At 34.4% G+C, this 22,800-nt stretch overlaps 1 protein-coding gene across 4 annotated transcripts in view; it reads left to right on the top strand.

Annotated features, from left to right (window-relative positions):
• COL5A2 (collagen type V alpha 2 chain) overlaps window positions 1-22,800 on the top strand; it is a 408,452-nt gene that overhangs the window by 351,346 nt on the left and 34,306 nt on the right. For all 4 annotated transcript variants that reach the window (XM_063790630.1, XM_063790632.1, XM_063790631.1 and 1 more), the window contains 14 exons: window positions 835-912; window positions 2,844-2,888; window positions 3,844-3,897; window positions 4,408-4,461; window positions 5,584-5,637; window positions 8,571-8,624; window positions 9,587-9,640; window positions 10,511-10,555; window positions 11,049-11,102; window positions 14,183-14,227; window positions 17,532-17,585; window positions 20,740-20,838; window positions 21,354-21,398; window positions 21,511-21,609. In XM_063790630.1, the coding sequence (XP_063646700.1) occupies window positions 835-912; window positions 2,844-2,888; window positions 3,844-3,897; window positions 4,408-4,461; window positions 5,584-5,637; window positions 8,571-8,624; window positions 9,587-9,640; window positions 10,511-10,555; window positions 11,049-11,102; window positions 14,183-14,227; window positions 17,532-17,585; window positions 20,740-20,838; window positions 21,354-21,398; window positions 21,511-21,609 (834 nt within the window). The remainder of the gene's footprint in view (window positions 1-834; window positions 913-2,843; window positions 2,889-3,843; window positions 3,898-4,407; window positions 4,462-5,583; window positions 5,638-8,570; window positions 8,625-9,586; window positions 9,641-10,510; window positions 10,556-11,048; window positions 11,103-14,182; window positions 14,228-17,531; window positions 17,586-20,739; window positions 20,839-21,353; window positions 21,399-21,510; window positions 21,610-22,800) is intronic.

Raw genomic sequence — 22,800 nt, 5'->3', positions numbered from 1 at the left:
GTAATAAACATAATATTGGTAAAGCACAGTAAAATGAGGCATGCCTGTAGATTGAGACCTTAACAAGGAAACATATGAAGCCTGAATATGATTTTTGCTTTACAAAAGTTCATACACATTTTTCTCAACAGATTGTAGAATAAATTGCCAATTTATTTATAAACAGTACACACATTCTTTCCTAACAAAATTTGGAAACTAATGTGACTACTAAAATGTATATGAACAATTTTGGTCAGTTTGATTACTAGGGTTTTTTAATTGTGAAAGAGAGTAGGTCAAACTGTTTCCAAACTTGGAACATTCAGGGATTCATTAAAAGGACTATAAAAGTGTTATCAACTTACATAAATGTAATTTAAAGTTTACTGGGCATTGAACAAAGAAAGAATATCATCCAAAAACAGTCCAAAATGGAATCTGGAATCTTTAGGACAAATGTTTTAAAGGCATCTTTTAGGCTTTGTTTAGATGTTTGGCATCTCTAACTGTGGGAAGAAATCAGTTAAAGAGACTTAAACCCGCAATCAATTAGACTGGCTAGTGCTTATCAGAACAATCCATGCTTTTATCAAGTATCAGACATTTGCCCTGTTTCAGAAACTGCTCTGGAGCAACATACTTATAAAATACTCTGGGAAAGAATGGTCAATCAAAAGCACAAACAATCAAAGCAACTTAAGTCTTTTTCCAGGCTTTAAAGTCAAGCACTTAGAATGATTCTCAGAAGAGTCATTCTATAAGAATTCTAGAGAGTGTACATTTATCCATATGAAAAGGATGTTGATGTATGTCTTTTACTGTAGAAATGATGTCAACATATCGCTTTTACAGCCGTTTTCAGCTCAAATGGCTGGGTTGGATGAAAAATCTGGACTTGGGAGTCAAGTAGGACTAATGCCTGGCTCTGTGGTAAGCATAAATTTTACTGATCATTGAAGTACTTCAGTGAAAAAAATTATTTTAAAAAGAGAATCTAGAGTTAACTAGTCAAAGAATAACATGCATCTTCTTAAACACAGTCGTACATTCATTCATCCATTCATTTAATTAACTTATTTACTCTACTGTATGCCAGTTAAAAGCCCAGTGTGTTTCATTCATAATTATGCAAAGTGCTGACATTAATAAAGGTCTATCTGTACATTTTATTTAATATTGGAAGAAAATAAAGGAGTTTAAGACATACAACCACAGCCACAATAATAAAACCTAAACCTTTATAAATAAAAAGCAGAACTATTTTATGGTGCTCTTAGAAACAGTGGTTTGGTAAAATTTGGAAATGAGATGGTTTGCTATTTTCATTTTTATTATTTTCTACTTAATATCCTCTGGCTGCCTTATTCCAACAGCTCTATGGTTTCCTGGCTGAGTCTTCTCAATATTCTTACCTTCTTTTGAATTTCTTCAACATCAGAAAGACTCCCATTTTTTTCCTGGATATTTGGAGCAATACAATTTTATTGAATAAATTAACACTTTTAAAACCAACTCTCCCATGTTTTATTGCTCATAGCATAGTTCAAAATAATTCCAGGTTAATAGCATTTCAGGCAATAAGAAGTGCAAAATCAGACCTCATAGATAACCACCCCTTCTATCCATCCTTAAAGCCAGCGTTGTGAGCATTTTAAATATTATTTGTATATTTTTAAAGTTACTAGTAATATGGCATCATTTAGTGATTCTTTTGGGAATTTTTTTTGAGTTGCATGTTTTTATCCATTTGGAGTTTAAATTACATATGTGTTGTTTTTTTTAAAGTGGAGCTTTTCTTACTATATGTTCCATTCAAAATAAAAAATTAAAATCTTGCCATAATAATAAATTTGATTTTGGCCAGGCGCGGTGGCTCACGCCTGTTCTCCCAGCACTTTGGGAGGCCGTGGCAGACGGATCACAAGGTCAGGAGATTGAGACCATTCTGGCTAACACGATGAAACCCTGTCCCTACTAAAAAAAAAAAAAAAAAAAAAATACAAAACAATTAGCCGGGCATGGTGGCAGGCGCCTGTAGTCCCAGCTACTTGGGAGGCTGAGGCGTGAACCCGGGAGGTGGAGCTTGCAGTGAGCCCAGGTCGCGCCACTGCACTCCAGCCTGGGTGACAGAGGGAGACTCCGTCTAAAAAAAAATCCAAAAAGAATAAATTTGATTTTAATTTATTTTACTTTTTAAAGTATGATATTTAAAAAATAGTAATATACATATAATAATAAATGTTCTAAAATCGCATTTTTGTTTTCTTCCTTTTGTTATGCCTCAGTGGAACGATTTCATGTTTAAATGAGGAAAGCCTGTGTGGATAGTTTCAATCTATGTTGTGAAAGAAAGAAATCACCCAGGAAACTCAGTGCCCCAGATCGTTTTCAACTCACATTTAATATAATCTAGTCATTATTGTTGATGTTTCATAAACCTTTAATTCAACTTATTTATCTAAGTTATAAGAATTATCTGCTGTGAATCTGAAGAATTAAATAGGAAGTTTGAGAACTAACTTATGTCTGCCAAGATTTTTCTTTATTCGGATGTTCTTACTTAACAGAACCATCCATTAAACATGCAAGTGTTCTTGTTCTAAAGACATTGGGTGTGTACAGACATATGGCTCATTTCTCTTTATAACACTGAAGTTATGTATAAAATCATCCCAAATGTTGTCCAAGCTTTAATCTCCTTGAATTTAGCTGCCTTCCAAATGAGTACAGATGGAGAATGTCATCATCCCCCTTTGTCAAAACTTCACTTTTCCAGATTCTAGAGATGAGTCAACATTTTTGAAATATTTGACCTAATTGTCATGAGTACTTTGCAACGTTTCTCCTCATTTGTTTTTAAGGGTCCTGTTGGCCCAAGGGGACCACAGGGTTTACAAGGACAGCAAGTAAGTCTCTTTATAATTAATTACATGCTGTAAGAAAAACATACACACACACATATATTACATAAGGTCTCTGTGACATGACTGCTTTTGGCTGGTTTTAAAATTTTATATTGTAATGCTCACTTCAAACAGGATATATTAAATAGTTTTTATTTAGAAATATATGCCACATGTCTTTGCAAAGTTTATTGGGATAAATTTTTATCATCTGATTTCTTTATGTGACTGACCTTCGATAACAAAATTACATGCCTTTGCATCTGAAGTAAGAAATTCATTATGTTATGTCATGAAAATGTTCACAATTGGTTATATGCCAACTCTGAAGCTATGAAATCAGATCATAGGAGGCAATCCCCGTGTGGTATTATTAGAAATAAGAATCAAGATGTTTGTTCCATGGGATCTTTAGGAAGAACATAATACAATATGCTTTTAAAATGCCTATCAGATGCCAGTAAAATAGTGATGTAGAACTATTTTTATTTATTATAGCAATTTAACAGGCATCAGGAAATAATATTTTAAAAGAAAGAATGAAAATAACCTTTAGTTCAGTCAAGGTTATCACATTGTCATTATCATGTGTGTGGAGTTTTACTTCAAGCTATCAGTGACTAGAAAATGTAGTTGATGATGGTGATGATGATGATGTTGATGAGGAGAACTACCATTGATGGAGCACTCACACACTCTGTGCCAGCACTATTCTAGGTTCTTAACATACATTAATTACTTCAGCAGCCATAACAGCCTAATAAAGTAAGTACCAATATTATTCTGATTTTACACATTAGGAAACAGTTACAGACAGATTAAGTAACTTGCCCAAAGTCACACAGCTGGAAGATGGCAGAGCCAACTGTCTAAACAATTACACTGTATATTGACAGAGTACAGGGTTTAATATTCTATTTTTCCTTGGTTTGTATATATACTTTGTTCTCAACTGTAGGGTGGTGCAGGACCTACAGGACCTCCTGGTGAACCTGGTGATCCTGGACCAATGGTAAATGTCAAGTAAGCATGTAGACCCAGTTACATTTGGGTCCACCATTATAATGATGTCAAATATTGAGTTATTTATCTTCCCAGGTCCTCCCTAATGTAGGAAGAAATAACAATCCAGTTTGGGAGTCCTGTTCTATGAACTGTTCTTAAGCTATATGTTTCTCATAGCAGAATATTTAAATTCAAAGACTATTTAAATTTATTTATTTAAATTTAAATTTAAAAATTCAAAGAATATTTACATTCAAAGATTATGATCATTAGACAGTGCTGAGCGATTTGCTTTTGTGCAATTATACTTCTTTTCTTGTTGAGCACATGATCTGGGGATGCAACATAAAATTCAAAACTTTAATAAAACTATTTTCTCTGTCTCAACAATATTTATCATTTTCATTTGTTTCAATAATAGTTTGACATTTCATTTGTCTCAATAATGTTTTGAATTGTGTTACTGGCAAGTAAAGGTAAATATTCTTTTTTTCCTTTTGTTTTGTTCTGTTATTAGGGTCCGATTGGTTCACGTGGACCAGAGGGCCCTGCTGGTAAACCTGGGGAAGATGTAAGCTACCTTTCCTCATTTTCCATTCAGGTTTTGAAGAGGCGAAGGGGTTAAAATGTTAACAAGAATGTTCTGTATTAATTTCCATTACATTTCCCCACCCTTTTAGCTTGCATTAAATTCAATGTAAACAGGAGCACTCAGAATGGAATTTTACAAATATCTAAAAGGGCTCTTAATTTGCGTAGTATTATGTTATTAGGTACTACTGTCTCTTCCTGAATTCCCTGGGTTTTTGTTAAGATTTCTCCATTAGATGCTAGGCTTGTTGTCACAGTAGCAACAACTTTTCCTAGTGGAACCACTGAAATTACCTGAAAGAAAAAATATGTTGCTCTGATGGCAATACATCATTATGAGGTCTTATTTAAAAGGAATTTTTAAAACGTGTTAGTAGTATAGTGCCAATATGGCTCCCCAATGATGAAAAAATGATTTCTTCAATTGGATTTTTAATTAAAGTTAAGACCCAACTCCAGATTTTAACATTAAGAACATGTAATCAGAGAACAGTGTGCAATAGCAGACTTACATTTCTAGATTCTTAGTTGTACCAAAGTTGAGGATCAAATTATGGGTAGGCCATTAATTTCTATATGATACTAAACCAAGTATTAATCAATATTTTCTCTTTATGAGTCATAAGATTTATTTAAACAGGTTACATTAAATTTGGCCATAGAGCACATATTTCTGGTAGTCTTTTCTTTTTAACCACAGGAAAGAAATGGAAAGTAGTATTTTAAGAAGCAATACTTTAATTCAGTGTCATGTGATCATATAGAATTCTATAGTATATATCCTATAGCATACATGTATGTTTATGTGTATAAATTTTGATGTTCATAAAATAGTGAGCTACATCAGACCAAGAAAATTTTCAACAATTTATTCTTCTGGGTAAATTAATGAAAGCCACAGACTAACTTGATAGAATGGAGTACTATCAGGAATATAAGGAATAGAGCCTATTTTTACTTTATTTTTTGCACTGTTTAGAGAATTGTACATTAGCTTTCTAAAGAAAACTGTTTTATTAGTAATTTATTTATCATTTAGTTTCAGAGAAGAACCTTTTAATCACTTTTGCCTTCCCAATCTCCTACATTTTTTTCCATAAAGGGTGAACCTGGCAGAAATGGAAATCCTGGTGAAGTGGGATTTGCAGGATCTCCGGTAAGTTTATACTCAACATAAAGGCAAACTTTAAAAAATAAAGAACATTGAATTAAATCACAATTCTCTGTATGCACATGTATCAGGCACTAAGTAAATGGAGACAAACAGCATTGTTTGTTTCCGTAAAAATGTAAAATGTCACAGGACGTTTTGCCAGAGTGATTGTTAACTCCAGTTGTCTGCTTTGCATTGGCACCATAAATAAGCCTTCTGGAGCTAGAGAAGTATATTGAACATAACATGAATGCTCTCCAAACTGAGTTTAAAATCCTCAGAAAATTCAGAAAAAAATAGTTTTTTTTTTTCATAAAATGAGTTACCAGCTTGACCTGTTTACAATTCACACTTCAATCCTATTTTAGCTCTTTAAAATCTTTTTAATATTTTTACTTTATATTGTCACATATGTCTAAATAATAGCTTGAAGAAAAGCTTGTTGCCTTGTTTTTTATCAACTAGAGACAGTAAATTATGGATGGGATGCTTCTTTGGCTGCTCCCCAAACCCTAATTTTGGCTGAAATTCTTGATTAATGTTCTGGGTCCTAAAATCATGACAATTTACACTGATTTCCAGCTCTCCTAACATAGCTGTTTTCTTCCCCTTTGGCTCCCTAAAAGAATAGACTCCTGGCAACTACTCCACCAGAATCCAAGACCTGGCCTCTTTGCCGTTCTCTGAACCCACCTGTCTCTTGTCACTCAAATTGCTTTGCTAGGCCCCCTTCTAGAATGTGTTACACTGGCCATGGGGAAAATTAGAGTATGATAAGCAAGCAAAAGTCCTCCTCAAACATTCCTACTTCTTGGGTTTCTCCTGCTCAACAGCCCCTAAACATTCACTCTCCCATTTATTATATTTCCTATAATTTCCTTATGTTTCTGCCACTCAATACAATCAACAGTACCACATTACTTTCTGTTTACTTTCTGAAAATTGATGAGGTTCAATGCTAGGAAATGTTTTAAACAAATGAATGCTCCCTTATCTTTTAAGGGAAATTTGCAAGGCTCAAAGGATTATTTGGTTGCAAATATAAACCAATTTCCCAACTCCCTGCTTTCCTCCTCGATCAGCCTGGGAAATAAATGCAGACAGAGACATGAGGTTTAGTCATTAGCACAGATGTCCTTTTCAACCCATCCAGGTTTGAACTTCCCATGTCCTGCTGCACTCTTGCTCATGCTCACAGTGTGGGCCCTCCATGGGGAGGAAGGGTGCCCTGCCAGCACACCACAGATGCACTGTGCAAGCTCAGTGCAATGTGTGATTGCACTGTAATGACAGTCCTGGGTCAGCAGAATGAGAATTTTTATGAGCATTAGGACATCTGGTTCATTTTCTTATTACATTAGGGATATGTAATCACATGAGAATTTCTCTTGCAGACCATAAAAACTGAAGTTAACTAATTATTTGAAATAACATAGCTCAGCAATTCCCCTATAGGCTTAGACGGGTCTGCACTAAGTTGCCTGCTAAGGATGGAGAGGAGACAAATCTCTGTAAAATGAGGCATTAAGTTGAACACTTAAAGGGAGTTCTTGATGTGAAAGAATTCTTGAGCGGGGTTGTGTAAACAGAAGAATTAATGGGACTTCATTTGTTCAGAGAGCATGATTTGTTTTACCCCTACTGTGATAACCCTCTAAAACACTAAAGAAATAATTTTCTTTCAAGAGGTCACAGAGGAATTATTGCTTTGATTTTGTTATATGAATTTCATCCATTGAGTTGCTTATTCAACCATTTAGAAATAGTGAATGAAACCTATGATTTGCAGAGCAGAAGGATTTTTTATCTGTATAAGATCATGCTAGGCCAAGAGAAGTTCCTTAGGAAAGGTTAAAGTGCTATGAGAGTAAGAAATATCAAACCATTTCTTTATTTAGTTGTTTATCCAATGATTATTCATTGAATGTCCATTAACCAAACATAAGGCTAAGTGCCAGCTATACATAAATTAAGAATAATAATCAATAAGTGATCACATCAATCAATGCTATCAAGGTGCTCAATATACTGGTGGCAGTGGTAATGGAAATTCAATGCAAAATCAAATTAATATAGGCCATAATAATAAGTAAATAATTAAGTCATTAGCTTAGTATCTTTTAAGACAGTATAAGGAAAAAGTTTCAAGCATCATTTCAAAATAGTTGTACCACTGGATTTGATTTTCTGTGGTATTTCTATTGTTTTTTATTTAATGTGTTTAGGTGAAAGCTACATCGAATTTGCAGAAATTAAGTAATTATTTAGTCAAGAAACCAAGCATTCTCATATTTCTTGACTTTCTTTTCTGTTGGATATTTTGTTTATTCATTTAGTTTTTTAAATAATCATAAATCCACAAAGTTTCTTCTAAACAATTTATTTTAAAAATTCCTGACCACATTATAATACTGTTCTTCCCATCATATTCTGCTGCCAATATTCAGAAATTCATAGAAAATAAAGACATTGGTTTGCTACAAAGACATTTAATCTTGTACCATAAATAAAGCACAGTAAAGAAGGAAAAGGATATTTTATCTTGAATTTCTCTCCTGAATATTTTTTTTCTACCTTGGTATAGTCAATTCTCATGTTGGACATATTGATTCATGCTTATGTTCATGTTTTGTTTTCACTACTAATTATAACACAGTGATATCATGTGAAAAATTCAAAATGTCATGAACTCAATACCTGGCATTACTTTGTATCCTTGTATAAGTCATGTTTCCATTTCTAATAGCATATTTACTTTGCTAATTTTGATCACCCAGATATATTTTGACAGATAAAAGTATACTGCTTTTTTTGTTCTTCTTAATATGTTGCTGGAAAACTGTGTACTAGCTATTTTTGGGGAAAAAATGATATATTAAGGAATTTTGCATCCTTATTAATGACTGTAAAATGCCCTATCTATGTTTTCCTCCCAGGGAGCTCGTGGCTTTCCTGGGGCTCCTGGTCTTCCAGGTCTGAAGGGTCACCGAGTAAGTTCAATCTATTGTAATCCTCTCAGATACTGTGGTTTAGTGAACAGGCTCTGGGGAGCTTTACCTTCAAAATCTTTACAAGTCAATTTGTCAATTGTCCTTAACTGTCTATGGTTGCAGTATTCATCTGTGGTTACTGAAATCACAATTTTTTAATACATTTCCTTTGAGTTTAATTTGATTTGATAAAGAAATATATTTTGAATTCTTACTATGTACTGGACACTATGCTACAAAAGAGGGTACGGTGATGAATGAGAAAAATCTCTAGCCTGAAGCTTCAGGCTAATGGGGGATATGGATGAAAAGGTAGGCAATTCCTGTATAGTGTAATAGGTGACATGGTAGAGATAGAGAGTACTAGGTCACAGAAGGGACCCAGTCTACCTAGACTTGGAAAGCAATAGAATGCCTTCCTTATTACTGAAGATAATTACGATGTAACTATTGTATATTGTTTACATATGTAGAATCTATCTATCATCTATCTAACTATCATAATATCAAATAGTGATATTCAATCAATATACACTGGCCTCTGTTTTGAGTAGTTGAGATTTTGATTAAGATGTCTGCTGCTATACTCATTATTAAGTATTTTGAACATTCACCTTGAATACAAATGATATTTTATAACAATATGAACTCTGTAGTTATGTGTTTCCTCTAAAGCCACTGTAAGGTTTTTATTTGTAGCTACAGATTAAATTTCTATAAAATCACAAGTGTTTGAAGGGTGAGAATATTGCAAGCTGAAAATGTTATTTAAAGGTGAAAACTCTAATTTTCCTTGAATAAGCTTTCAGAAAAGTTTGAGAATTTGAAAGTATTTTGAGCAACAACTTTAAATTTGATATTCATTTTTATAAGGCAATTTCTGCAAGCTTATTTTTGGTTCTTATGCCTTTGAGGATTGAAAAAAACAGGATACAAATACAAATTTACATTTTTATTCTCAGGGACACAAAGGTCTTGAAGGCCCTAAAGGTGAAGTTGGAGCACCTGGTTCCAAGGTAATCTTGTAATTATCTCACTGTAACCTCACTTTGGCATCTTAGTTTTGCTTCAAATGTTTACACATTTTTCAGAACCACCTTAATTCAGCAGGACAGAGGGCTACAAACAAATGGTTAGGTAAATAAACATAATTTTTCAAAGATGAGTGGCAATGGCTTTACCATGACATGACTTGATATGCCTCCAAGAATAGCCTCCATGGCACTGGGTGTCTGCCAGTGTAGGATGAGTGTTGTCTTCATATGAAGATGGCACTATGAATCTATCTTTTAAAATACAATCATTCATTTTTCTTTTTAAAAAATATCTGAAAGGTTTAGATAGTTCATTAGTCCCATTACTGAGTACCCCTTTAACACCAAGACCTTCTCCTCATTGTTTCTTCTCAAAATTTATTTGTATTTCTACAGGGAAAAAAAACATCAAGGAAGTATAAAGGAATTTCTAGTGGAAAGCATCATGACCTAATGTGGAAAATCATTTGGCTTTAAAATTTTTTTTATTTCTAAGTCTCCTAGAATAGATCTTAAGATAATATTACAATCAATTTTAGCTTTGTAAAGTTTTACTTGAGACGTATCAGACATAGCCAGATAAGTCCTTTCCTGAGACTAGTTACTGTGGCTAGGTATGATAGTTTCCGTCAATCTTAAGTCCCCAATATTATTTTAGATGTATTTCTTTAAAACTACACTACTATTGCATTTTGAGAAGAGGTAATAAAACAACATTCTGAGATCCTATATCAAAAGTACATCTTTCATATGTCCTCTTTGAAAATATGCTTTTAAAATTACACACACAGAACAAAGTGATGTATCGGTTGTAGGCTTCTCATACTGTAATGTATTCTCATTTTTTTTTAGGGTGAAGCTGGCCCCACTGGTCCAATGGGTGCCATGGGTCCTCTGGTATGTGCTCGTTTTCTTGTTTCTTAAATTTCTAAGGTTATATTTCCTTGCCTTTTAGATTATAACAAGAGATTTTTTAAATGAAAAATAAAAATAAATGGACAACATATGTTGGCTAGTAAAATAATCTTGATTACCAGCTGATAGACAAGCACAAGAGAGTTGAGCCCTTCTAACAGAAAAGGTTTCCCACATTTCATTGTTTCTCTTAACGGTTGAATGCCCTTATTCTTTTTCTATACTCAGTGATCAAATCAAGATTATCGCAGATTTAGCCCATTAAAGCCAGGTTAAGTGAAATCTATTTATGTAAGAGGTGATAGGTTATTTATCTCCACATGGGGATAGTTTTTCAAACCCAACATTGCCCCTGGAAATACTACTGCTTGGTGGCCAATTATCTTGAATCTCAATTGGATTGAGTGGGGTAGTCAGACTACTCTACATTTCAAATTAGGTGCTTCAAGAGACATTTCTTCTCTATCGTCTATAGGGTCCGAGGGGAATGCCAGGAGAGAGAGGGAGACTTGGGCCACAGGGTGCTCCTGTAAGTATATCTGCTTTTACTTATACTGCTGAGATGTGTATTTCAATTCATTTTCAGATTTGGTTTACTGAACTTGCCTTTTAAATGAAAGTAATAGTACTGGTCACCTTTTTTTTTTTCTTTTTCTTTTGGAATAAAGTCAGGTTTACAGAAAAGTTGAAAAGAAAGTACAGAGAATTCTTGAACAACCTTCCCTTTGCTTTAATGTTAACATATAGCCACAGTACATTTGTCATCTACTTTAATACAAAAATTAAGAAAATAATGAATACATATAACAGCATGGAATATAGTCCATAGAAAAACACAAACTTGCATATACTAATAAAATTACAATAATAGGAAACATTTATAAAGAGCTTATTATATGCCAAGAATTCTTCCAAGCATTTTATGTTCCTCATACTCCTAAAAGGTGGTTACTCTGAGTGCACTCTTTGAAAGATGTGAGCCTCCTGATCACCCGTCCTTGATTCATTTTAATTATACAGATTGAGAAATACTCTTGCAGACTATTTATGTAACTTGAACCTGTATAGGAGGCATATTCTAATTATTCTTTTCGCAATTCTCTGAAGATCAGGCTATGCTGACTAATATTTCAGACTTATAGTTCATTACTTTGGACCTACCTTGCTTTAGATAGTTAAGGACTGCCACCTTTCCTGTATTATTTCAAGATCCGATCATCCCCATTACTATTAGCAATCGCGGGTTTACACTGTCTCCGCTATTACCTCCAGCCCATATAGGGCAACCACCTCAGAGCTACTCAACAATACCAAATTCAGGGCCGTGATTTGGAAAGTGTAAGACCCTCTCACCAGGCCATTCTTTATCACTTTAGTAAGCAGAGTGTCCTAAGGGGATATAGAGAATATTATAGAATATAGTCAGCTATTGGCTTATCTAGGCTAACATCGTCTATCAATATAGTATGCTTACTTCTCTGTGCTTTCTTCTACTGTCTGCCAAGGGAGGTCTGACATTTCTGCCCCAGCATGGGCTATTGCTCTTCCCACATTTCTAAGAACTGTCTCCCATGTCAGCACTATTTCTCAGGGCTCTTACCAGGGTATTAAATTGCAATATCACGAGACAGTGTATCCACATCATTAAAATTTTCCAACTTTGTATTCTGTTTTCTTGATACAGTGTCTTCAGGACCAAGACCCACACATTCTTTCTCAGATCCCGCCTCTACCCGATGTTTAGGTCTTATAGGTGTTTTGGTGTATGATATCTTTTTTAAAAATCAGGAGTAGTGTTAGTTATTGGTGTGGTGTCCAGAAGTGAGGCTTAAGTTGTCTTCCAAAGTAGAGGCTTAGGTATCATCTTCAACAAGAGAGAACTACCAACTATTAATGGGGGGAATGGGCCACTTCTCTAGGCCAAGTGACTTTAGATGGACCTGAGATTTTAAATTTCTTTTTTTTCCTTTAAATTTTGAGGACAGGGTCTTACTCTGTTGCCCAGGCTACAGGGCAGTGGCACAATCATAGCTCACTGTAGCCTTGAACTCCTGGGCTCAAGTGATACTCTCACCCAAATAGCTGGGACTACAGGTGCATGCCACCGTTCCTGGCTAATTTTTTTTGTAGAGACAGGGTCTCACATTGTTGCCCAAGCTTGTCTAAAACTCCTGGCTTCAAGCAATCCTCCTGTCTCAGCCTCCCAAAGTGCTGGAATTACAGGCATGAGTCACCGGGCCCAGCTGAAGTTCTTCAGTGTGTTGACCCACATATCCTATTGCCAAATCTCAGAATCCGACTCCTCCCAATCCAGGACCCTGACTGTGACGTAACAGACTTTCTAGGTTTGAGAATTCAGCCATCCCAAGAGCTCTCATAGTCTTGCATTAAGCCCTGTGCTTGGCCTGATATTCAGCTTTTTCTTCTCTCTGGTTGCAGGAGATGAGAATTAAAAAAAAATGCTGCCAAGGAGTCTTACTTTGGTGATTAATCACCATCAGCCTTTTAGTGTCTTTCTCCAATAGATGCACTATACAAGACCCATGCAATTCCATCAGCTTTATAATTGTTATTTTCTTAATTCTTCTCAAATGCCCGAGATATTGCATTACTAGCCCATTCCCTTAAAATATCTCTGTTCACCATTGGTGACAATATTTTCCATTGTGCCATCGCGGCATGCCAAGGGTGATTCATACTCCAACTGTCACCAGCTGACCAGTGGGAAATCCAGCTTACAAATCCCATTTTAGAGTTTGCTTTCTTGTAACCACTCTGGCATTAATGGTCTTAGGGTCTTAGGTCAGGTTTCCTAGGAAACAGCCTCAAAAAAGTGACTTGTATACAGTACAGGAAATTTATTGGTGAGTACTCTTAGAAACTGTATTTTTGAAGGAAGGAATGAATAAAAGCAGGGTTTTTCAGAGGGAGAAATTGAATTGTGTTGCAATTGCAACAGAGATCTCAGTCAATTTCAGGGGAACTATGGAGCTGAGATGGCTCTTGCAGACTTGTGTCAAATAAGGGCCAATGCTTTGTATCCCTGCATTGACCAAGGAAAGAGCACAGTCTTGAGAGAGCTAATTCCCTTTAGCTGAGGGCAATTCCTAGGGAATGTATCAATAGTGAGCCATCAGCAGGTTATATTTCCAGCTGGCAGGATGAATACTTCAGTACTTAAGGGAGCTCTGGGTGAAACCTACAGAATTCACTATAACTTAATTTATCTCTCTTGTGTATTTTATTTTCTGGACATTGCTTCTCTGAGTTAATCTGGCTATTAAGAATACTGAGGTGTTCAAATTTTCATTGTCTCTGAGTTCATATGTTAGAAGATGATACATTAAAGTAAAAGAATCATTTTAATCAGTTTCATTTTCTCAATCTTGATTTTATTTCTTATTGCTATAAGGATAGATGCATTTATGACTACCATATCAGCTTGTGTAAATGTATTTATATTGCTATTAACTGAGTGAGGGTTATTGTCAGTTAACTTTAATATTTATTCTTCAATTTGCAATATGGAAGTTTTTTATAAGGCAAATAAGAGAAAATATAATCTAAAATGTAATCTTATCCTGTCTTGTCTCTTTTTCTCTTAATTAGGGACAACGAGGTGCACATGGTATGCCTGGAAAACCTGGACCAATGGTGAGTTATATTATTTTCATATTAATTCATTAATTTATTCATGCATTCTTCCATTTGTACATTCAAAAACATTTACAGAGCACTCACCACATGCCAGACACTTGGAATAAAAAGCCGATGGACACATAGTACTTCTTCAAAACTGTTCTATTAAGGAAGAGAGAGATATTAATATTGTTGTATAACATAATTGTTAACTCCATAATACAGTATACAACTTCAGTTATGGGAACAACTTTCAAGCCAAGTCCTGAAAGATAAGTATTTAATATATAAAATGGGCAAGAATATAGCATTGTCCATAGGATAGATAGATGACAAAACACAGTGGGCTCAGAAAATTCTAGGAAGGTAAAATTGGATTGAGAGGCGAGAGCTATATCATGAAGGGTTATACTTACCATGTTAAATGGTTTTTGAGCTCTTTTCTATAGTAGTTAATGTGAGATCATTCAGGGATTTTAAACATAAGAACATTATGACCAGAGGATAATCTGCTGGTAATGTTGAAGATGAAATGAAGATAGCTAAGAATAAAGAATGAGTTTGAATACCACTGGCATAATTCCAGAAAGAAATTACAAAGATGTGAACTAAAGTTATTATGGTAGTAACAGAGGCCGACTGCATGTCAATGAGCTAAGAACTCTCATGGACATGGCCCAGTAGATTTCTGGTTTAAAGTGTTTGATGGATGATGTAATTTATCTGAAATTGGAAATAAAGAAAGAGGAACAGCATACCGTTTGTGGGTTTGAGTTTAGAATGGGAATAAATGAATTCAATTTCGTGATTAGATATGCAAGAGTGGAGCTCAGGATAGAAATTTGAATTTCAAATGTAGTTTTGGAAATTTTTAACATACAGGCAATAAATACAGCTGTGGGAGTAAAAATGTAACATGGAATGAGAAATGATGAGGTCTCAGTGTGTACCAATATTTTGTACATTGTGCTTTTTTGTGCTTGGTATGGACAAGGCTATTGTATTTTGCTTCAGACCATCTTGCACTATTTCATAGGTAATCCTCTGTAACTATGAACCTTTAATTCACGCTTGAAGATGAAAATCTGAATACTTATAACTAGATCTAGATCATAAAGGGCTATACTTACTTACCCATTTAAAGGGTTTTTGAGCTCTTTTCTGTAATAATTAATGTGAGATCATGCAGAGATTTTAAACATAGGAACTTTATGACCAGAAAGATCATCTCCAGGTAATGTGGATGATGAAATGAAGATGGCTAAGACTAAAGAATCATCTGTAAATTATAAACATAGAATCAAATGTAAATTATAAACAAAGGCAAATATTTTAAATTTGACACATTTCAAACATATTACCTTTTTAAAATTCCATTACTTGCAATAGTTCTCCCTTGTGAATAGCCTCAATTGCTGCCCATTAACTGCTGCGTTACCGAGAGGTACAAAGGATCCTAAGAGATGTGTGGAACTGAAGTAGATTTTAATTGTAACAGTGCTATGGATCAAGGTCTCTACTATTATTCGGTCAAGGACACTTAAATTATATCTCTACAAGCAAAACAAAACTAATTTAATTTTTAAAAAGAGCTTCAAGACATAAAGTTATTTTCTGAACTTTAGAGCAACTTATTATACATGTGCTTTTCCCATCAAATTATGTGACTTTAATAGTGGTGCCCTGACTTTTAAAAGGAAGATGTAATGATATCTAGAATAAATTATTTCGTATATGATTAACACTGGTTGCTAGTAAAATGTACATACTTATATTGTAGGCATCATGTAGTAAACTTTATCTGTTCATCATGAAATTAGTGGTTCTCAACTTCGGCTATACACTAGAATTACCTGGAAACTTAAAAATATTGATGTCCAATCCAATTTAAATGTAATCTCTAGAGGTAGACTCAGAAATCAGTATTTTTTAAAGCTCTACAGATGATTTCACAGGGTCATCAATGTGGATAGCTGTTGCAGGAAACCAAGAAGTGGTGTTTTATAATAGCACAAATATATTTATAAAATGTTTTCTATAGCCATTTTTTAATGTAGTAATTGAGCACAAAGTTGTTACTGAAAATGCTCCTAAATAAATAGTCCATGGAACAATTTTATTTTGCTGCAACAGGAAAAACTGAGTCAAGCTCTACAAGGTAAATTATGCTAACAAAACACCAAGAAAAGAAAATATTATGAGGGAAAGAGAGAAAGTATTGTAGGAAATATTCATGATCAACGTGGACCAAGACTGAACGATCATAAAATAAAATAAATTTAAAGCTATTAGCCAAAAGTAAAGTATAATTATAGAAATTGAAATCATTTGCCCCAAGGATCTTTTCTCCCTTGTTTCTCATAAGTAGGAAACAAAACATAGGATGAAAAAATATGTACACTTTGAAAGGGCTTCTATTAATTCAAAACTGATGAGACTAAAGTACAATCCTTGGAGTTAGAGTAATCTGTACTAGAATTCCTCTTATACTCACTTCTTTTAAATTTAGTCTTTTAATCAATGGTTTAAATTCTATGCATGCCTTCCCAAATGTAGGGTAATATAAATATCCATAAATATCCACTTATTGCCTGAAAAACCTCTCTAAAATATCCAGATGGTTTTTTTTTTTTTTTTTTTTTTTTTTGGAGATGGAGTCTGACTGCAGGTTGGAGTGCAATGGCGTGATCTCAGCTCACTACAACCTCCACCTCCCAGGTTCCAGCAATTCTCCCGCCTCAGCCTCCCAAGTAGCTGGGATTATAGGCGCCAGCCACTACACCCAGCTAATTTTTGTATTTTTGGTAGAGACTGGGTTTCACCACGTTGGCCAGGCTGGTCTCGAACTCCTGACCTCAGGTGATCTGCCTGCCTTGGCCTCCCAAAGTGCTGGGATTACAGGCATGAGCCACCATGCCTGGCCTCCAGATGGTTCTTAAGCATCATTTTTATAGAATGAAGTACTAGATTTTGATATAAAACATAACTTTCTAAAAACTATATTATTTGATTAACACAAAGAAAGTACATCTCTCAAGAGGCAATTGTTTGAAACACTTTATGTTTGTGATTGACTTAATCCTATATGCTAATTGAGTAATCCAATTATGTTTAATACCTTGGATATGTCTTTTAGTATTACTTTAGATTGATGTTGAAGGTACTTATAATGAAATTAGCCTATTATCTTTGTAATTTTAAAGTGAAAGGCAGGTTATTCTTATGTGTCTAATACAAAATGACGCCAAACTCTAAAAAATGACCTAATTAGATACTAATTGAATACATGTCTGATTACTTTTCTGGTTTCTTTTAATAGGGTCCTCTTGGGATACCAGGCTCTTCTGGTTTTCCAGGAAATCCTGGAATGAAGGTAAGATGTTAATGTTAATATACAGTATTTAACGCTACATGATTACGTGAGTCCCAAAGTGAAGAATGACATTTAATTAATTGAAAAGTGTGGAAGTTACTTTTAACTAAGGAAAGAGCCTAGAGTATGCTTATTTTTCATTATTACATGGAAAAAGATACATTAAAAAATAAAATTAACTGTATAAATATAATTATAGGAGAATTACTTATAATTGTACCCTTATAATATCAAAGAACCTGATGTGTTAGGACTCTAATGCCAGCCAGTCAAAACAACTATAAGGAATAGGAGCTTTAAACTGAATAGGAACTCTATTCTCTATTCTTGAATAGAGTACCTGGAAGTAATAAACAGCAGAATGTTCCAAACAATAGGAGGTTAGGAGGTTAAAATAAATTAGATGCTGTCAAAAGGCATCTAACATTTTCACCTAACATTTGTTATCACTCTGCACTCCCCCAGCCCCACAATCCAATTCTATGCAGCCATTAAAGGAGTGGGCACGGAGAATATTTGGCTCTTCATGTGGGAATGGATTAAAGTATTCTGTGGGATGACTTAGCATTTGTAGTGAGTCACAATTGGTTCTTTCTCTCAGTACTTTGGGATAAATTCAAGGATGACAGTAGAAGGACATTAGGATTACATTAGATAAACTGGTGAATTAATTCAGAACACCTCTTTCAAATTGTAAGCAATATAACACATCTGATTTCCCCTGATGCCATGTTTCCCTTTGCAAAGACATTCTTAATCCTGAAGAGATTATGCACAAGATTATGCTGTACAAAAATGACTGCGGTCACGGACAGTCACCTGGCCCCTCTAAACTTTGTTTTCTCATGGAATTTTGTTGAGGATTATGTGACACCATCTATGTAAACCCATCACATAGGGCCTGATGCAGAGGACACCCTCAATGTAGGTTCATGCTTCTTATTAGTTGTGATACTCAAATTGGATTTAAACTTAGAAACAAACCAGAAGAAAAATGTCTGTAGCTGACATTTCAGATATTCCTTGAAAATGTGAGAATCACCAAGTCAAATTATTCTGTAGGCTCTCTCTAATGACATATTCAAACACTGGGCTATGGGGATGCCGCTGCTTTAAAATAGTGCCTTAATTCCTTTCCCTGCATTCACTGAGAACTCAATGTGAACTCAAATGGGTGGGATCTTCTTGGGTTCTCCTCTGAATCTGATCTGCTCCCTGAAGTCCTAATAATGTCACTACCACAGACTCTGGCCCAGACTCTCTATATACCCCTATCAAAACATGCAAAATCCCTTCCCTCTTTTTGTGAGACCCTGCGTCCCCAAATTGAGTTCTGGTTAAGGAAATACTCACAAATCTATGAATTAGCAGAAAGAGGTTTATACTGCAACTTTCATGGGGTTTACTTTAACTTCACTAGCAATCATAGTTTACACAACCATTCACTCTGGTTACTTCTCTCTCCTCCTGGGTGTTTGTGGTACTGGTTGTTGGCTACTGAAAACTGCTCAATAAAACTCAAACATCTAGCAAACTGTTTCTGTTAGAAATTTTCTGTGTTTTCCTTCTTGCTTCTCTCCACCATAAAATTCCTGAATCTTTGTTTTTGGACAGGATCCTGCTTTTCCTACAAAGTTCTGCCATGGTCTCTGCTCTCTGACTAAAGAATAAACTTCCAAATCCAGTTCTTTGCATTTCAATGAAGTGAAACAGAGATTCAATATGCTTTACTGATACTGATGAGATTCCTAAGGCTTAGAATTTTAGTTTTCCAGGCCTCTTTAGGATTAGATCCACATAGGTACATAATAAGCCAGATAAAATACAGAAACCAAGTTAAGTTTGAATTTCAGATGAGCAAAGAATACATGTTTAGTGTAAGTATGCCTCAAATATTGCATGGGAAAAACTTATGCTAAAAGTTATTGTTGTTTATATGAATGAAAACTCAACTAGGCATTTTTATTTGCCAGCTGGACTCACTATCTTGGCTTGAAATAAAGGGAGCCATTAAGTTACCTTAACCACTTCACTCTGCTCTTAATGTTGCACTTTAAAAAGTATCTTTTAATTCTTATCAAAGAAGTATTGTTTCTTTGGTTTAAAAATAGATGGTATTTTGCTTATAATGCTGCCCAAAGTTAAGTTGATTAGACTTAAATAAAGTTGTAGCCCAGATGTTTTTCACTTTACTGATAAATGCTTTCTTGAAGGTCAGTGGAACTGAATTTTTACAACTCAAATCTTATATTCTGAAATATGATTTGTTATATTGCTTATATAGGAAGGAAACAATTTATTGTTCTGTAATGATGGTATGAAATTTTATGTAGACTTTTTACAGTGAGTTTCACAGATTTGGAAAACTATTGTCTAATCTTGCAGCACATTTTAGCTGATATTAGGTTGTTTTATAAATATTGGAAAATAATATGATTTATCCTCTGATGATTGCATGAAGCTTTAATTTTGTAGTAAATTTCTAGACTTGAAATATCTAGCTTTACATTGAACAGAAACAACCTCTTTAAGCACAGTGGGTTGGTCAGTTTTTCTCCTTCATTTGATTTGTGTTAAAGAGTCCGAATATATACACTGTTTATACAGAAATAGGCTTGAATAACCTGAGTATTTATGTAAGAACATATTAAAAGTAAACCATGCGGATTTAAGAATATCTATTCTTTGATAAATATCTTAAATAAAAGATATTTAAGACTATCTTATTCTTTGAGTAGACTCAGTGTGCCTGAGGTGTAGGGCTGTTTCTAGTTTTTCTTTATGAACTTAGATTATCTAAACTGTTTAATATGTAATAAGTGTAAATTCTGATAGATGTGGGAAGAAAAATTTCAGATTTTGTGGAGGTTCAGAGGAGAGGGAACTTAAGCTAACCCTGGTGTAGGGCTTCTTCAACTGGAGATTGGATATGGAGAATATTCCTAGTGAAGAGGCCACCAGCGTCATCCCTTAAGAAGGAAGTGGGAAAGTGAGTGCACTCCTTAAGCTTGGTTGGGCACACATCTCTTGTAATCCTCTTTGGCCTCTTTCAGTATTTGGGTTTCAAATGTAAAATTCCAAATAAGCGGTCAACTTTGTACAATGCCACTCTCGTATTTTTCTTAAATTAACATTTCCCTTTGCACCCTTTTAGGGAGAAGCGGGTCCTACAGGGGCGCGAGGCCCTGAAGGTCCTCAGGGGCAGAGAGGTGAAACTGGGCCCCCAGGTCCAGTTGGCTCTCCAGGTCTTCCTGTAAGTTTCTAGCATATTTAAGAACCAGCCCAGAAAGCTGGACATTTCTTGTAACATCAGAACAAATTCAACTTATTTTTTTAATTGATACATAATATTTGTACATATTTAGGGGGTACCTGTAATGTTCTGTTATATGCCTAAGATGTGTAATAATCAAGTCAGGGTATTTAAGATATCCATCCCGTTGAGCATATATCACTTCTATGTGTTGGGAACATTTTAAGTCCTCTTTTTCTAGCTATTTTGAAATATAAAATTTAATATATTCTCTGAATTCTGAATGAGTGCTTACAACTGTGAAAAAATATATTTCCCTTGTCAACTCTGTAAGTTTTACCTATTTTATGTAAAGGAGAAGTAGTCAAAAAAGTAATTTTTATGATATAATGGTGGTTGATTTTTAAAAAATGCTTCTACTTCCTTTTTGAAGATGGCTGGACATCTGTATACTAGCACATTTGTATCTATATATTGCTTAATATTTCATTACATACTTTTAATGTACCTTTTAGGGTGCAATAGGAACTGATGGTACTCCTGGTGCCAAAGGCCCAACGGTGAGTACTGCATTTATGGCATGTGGAGCTCAAATGGGCATGATTCTTTAGACATTGGCCCCAGACTGCTACCTGTGTCTCTACTTACCACATCACTCTTGCTGTTTAATAGGGCTCTCCGGGTACCTCTGGTCCTCCTGGCTCAGCAGGGCCTCCTGGATCTCCAGGACCTCAGGGTAGCACTGGTCCTCAGGGAATTCGAGGCCAACCGGTAATGACCTTTGAAAGAACTATCATCCTTTAGTGTAATCTAACTACGAGGGCCAAGAGTAATAACATGTCATGTGATGCAATGAAACATAGATAACGTGACTTATCCAAATGTGGGAAGATGGGAGTCTTTGTGAAGTGAAAGCTAAATGTTGAGGTACAACTTAGATGTTTAAATTCTAAGTGGAACATTATTGCAGTATGTTAAATTTTAGTGTTCTTTTATTTAAAATAATAAGGTTATAACTTTATGGTTCACCTCATAGAATTTTATGAATAATTGAATAATAAATATTATGAAAATATTATGCAAGCCAGTGTGAGGAATATGGAGCTTCAATAGGAATTTATAATGACAATTAGGCTAGGGTTCAACAACTGTTTCTTCAGAGTTATTGTTAAAGAGTGATTCAAATATATTAATCAGATTGAATGTCAGATTGAATGTTTTCATATTTTACAGAAATTATTTATTAGAAAAAATATTTTGATGAACCCATAACAAATAAACACATTGAGAAGTTGTGCTTAATAGCTTTTAGCTTGATGTATAAAAATAAATATTTAAATACATATTTACAATTCTGTTCCAAGTAATGTGGTCATGCTGATAAATTCTCTTAAAGTGCTGGTGACAGATTTATTAAATCATTAGTGTTGCTAGTGTCACATTTGATTTTACCAAGTTCTGAATTTTGCAATCCAGTTCTTACAACTTAAATTTCAGTTGGTATTTAAAGACACACCTACAGAAAACCCTCTAACATTCCAAGAGTGAAATGCCCTATTTGAAGTTGCTAAATTCTCAATAAATACAGCATAAATATAAAATTATTTTGATTCTGGGTAAACAAATTCACATCCTAAAATACAGCCTAAATATATTTATCTATAGAAATTGTCATTGATAGTTCCAATTTTAATTTTCAAATTTGAATAATAACTCAATAATTCTATTTATTCTACTACACATGATAAAAAACATGATGTTAAAAATAAATCTCTTAAAGACCACTATAAATTAAATGGCTTCCAAATTATACTGAATTTTATAAAAATTTACACATATTAACATATTCACATGCATTCATTTAAAAATGATTATATTATACTACTGATGCAAAACCAACTCAACTGGAGAGAATTTTTAAAGCCTATTTATTGTAACTAATTTGAGCAGATTGGACTAGCT

Source organism: Pan troglodytes, chromosome 13, assembly GCF_028858775.2.
Source record: "Pan troglodytes isolate AG18354 chromosome 13, NHGRI_mPanTro3-v2.0_pri, whole genome shotgun sequence".
Classification (NCBI taxonomy): domain Eukaryota; kingdom Metazoa; phylum Chordata; class Mammalia; order Primates; family Hominidae; genus Pan; species Pan troglodytes.
The sequence above is the reverse complement of the archived record's forward strand: the minus strand, read 5'-3'. Positions and strand labels throughout refer to the sequence as shown.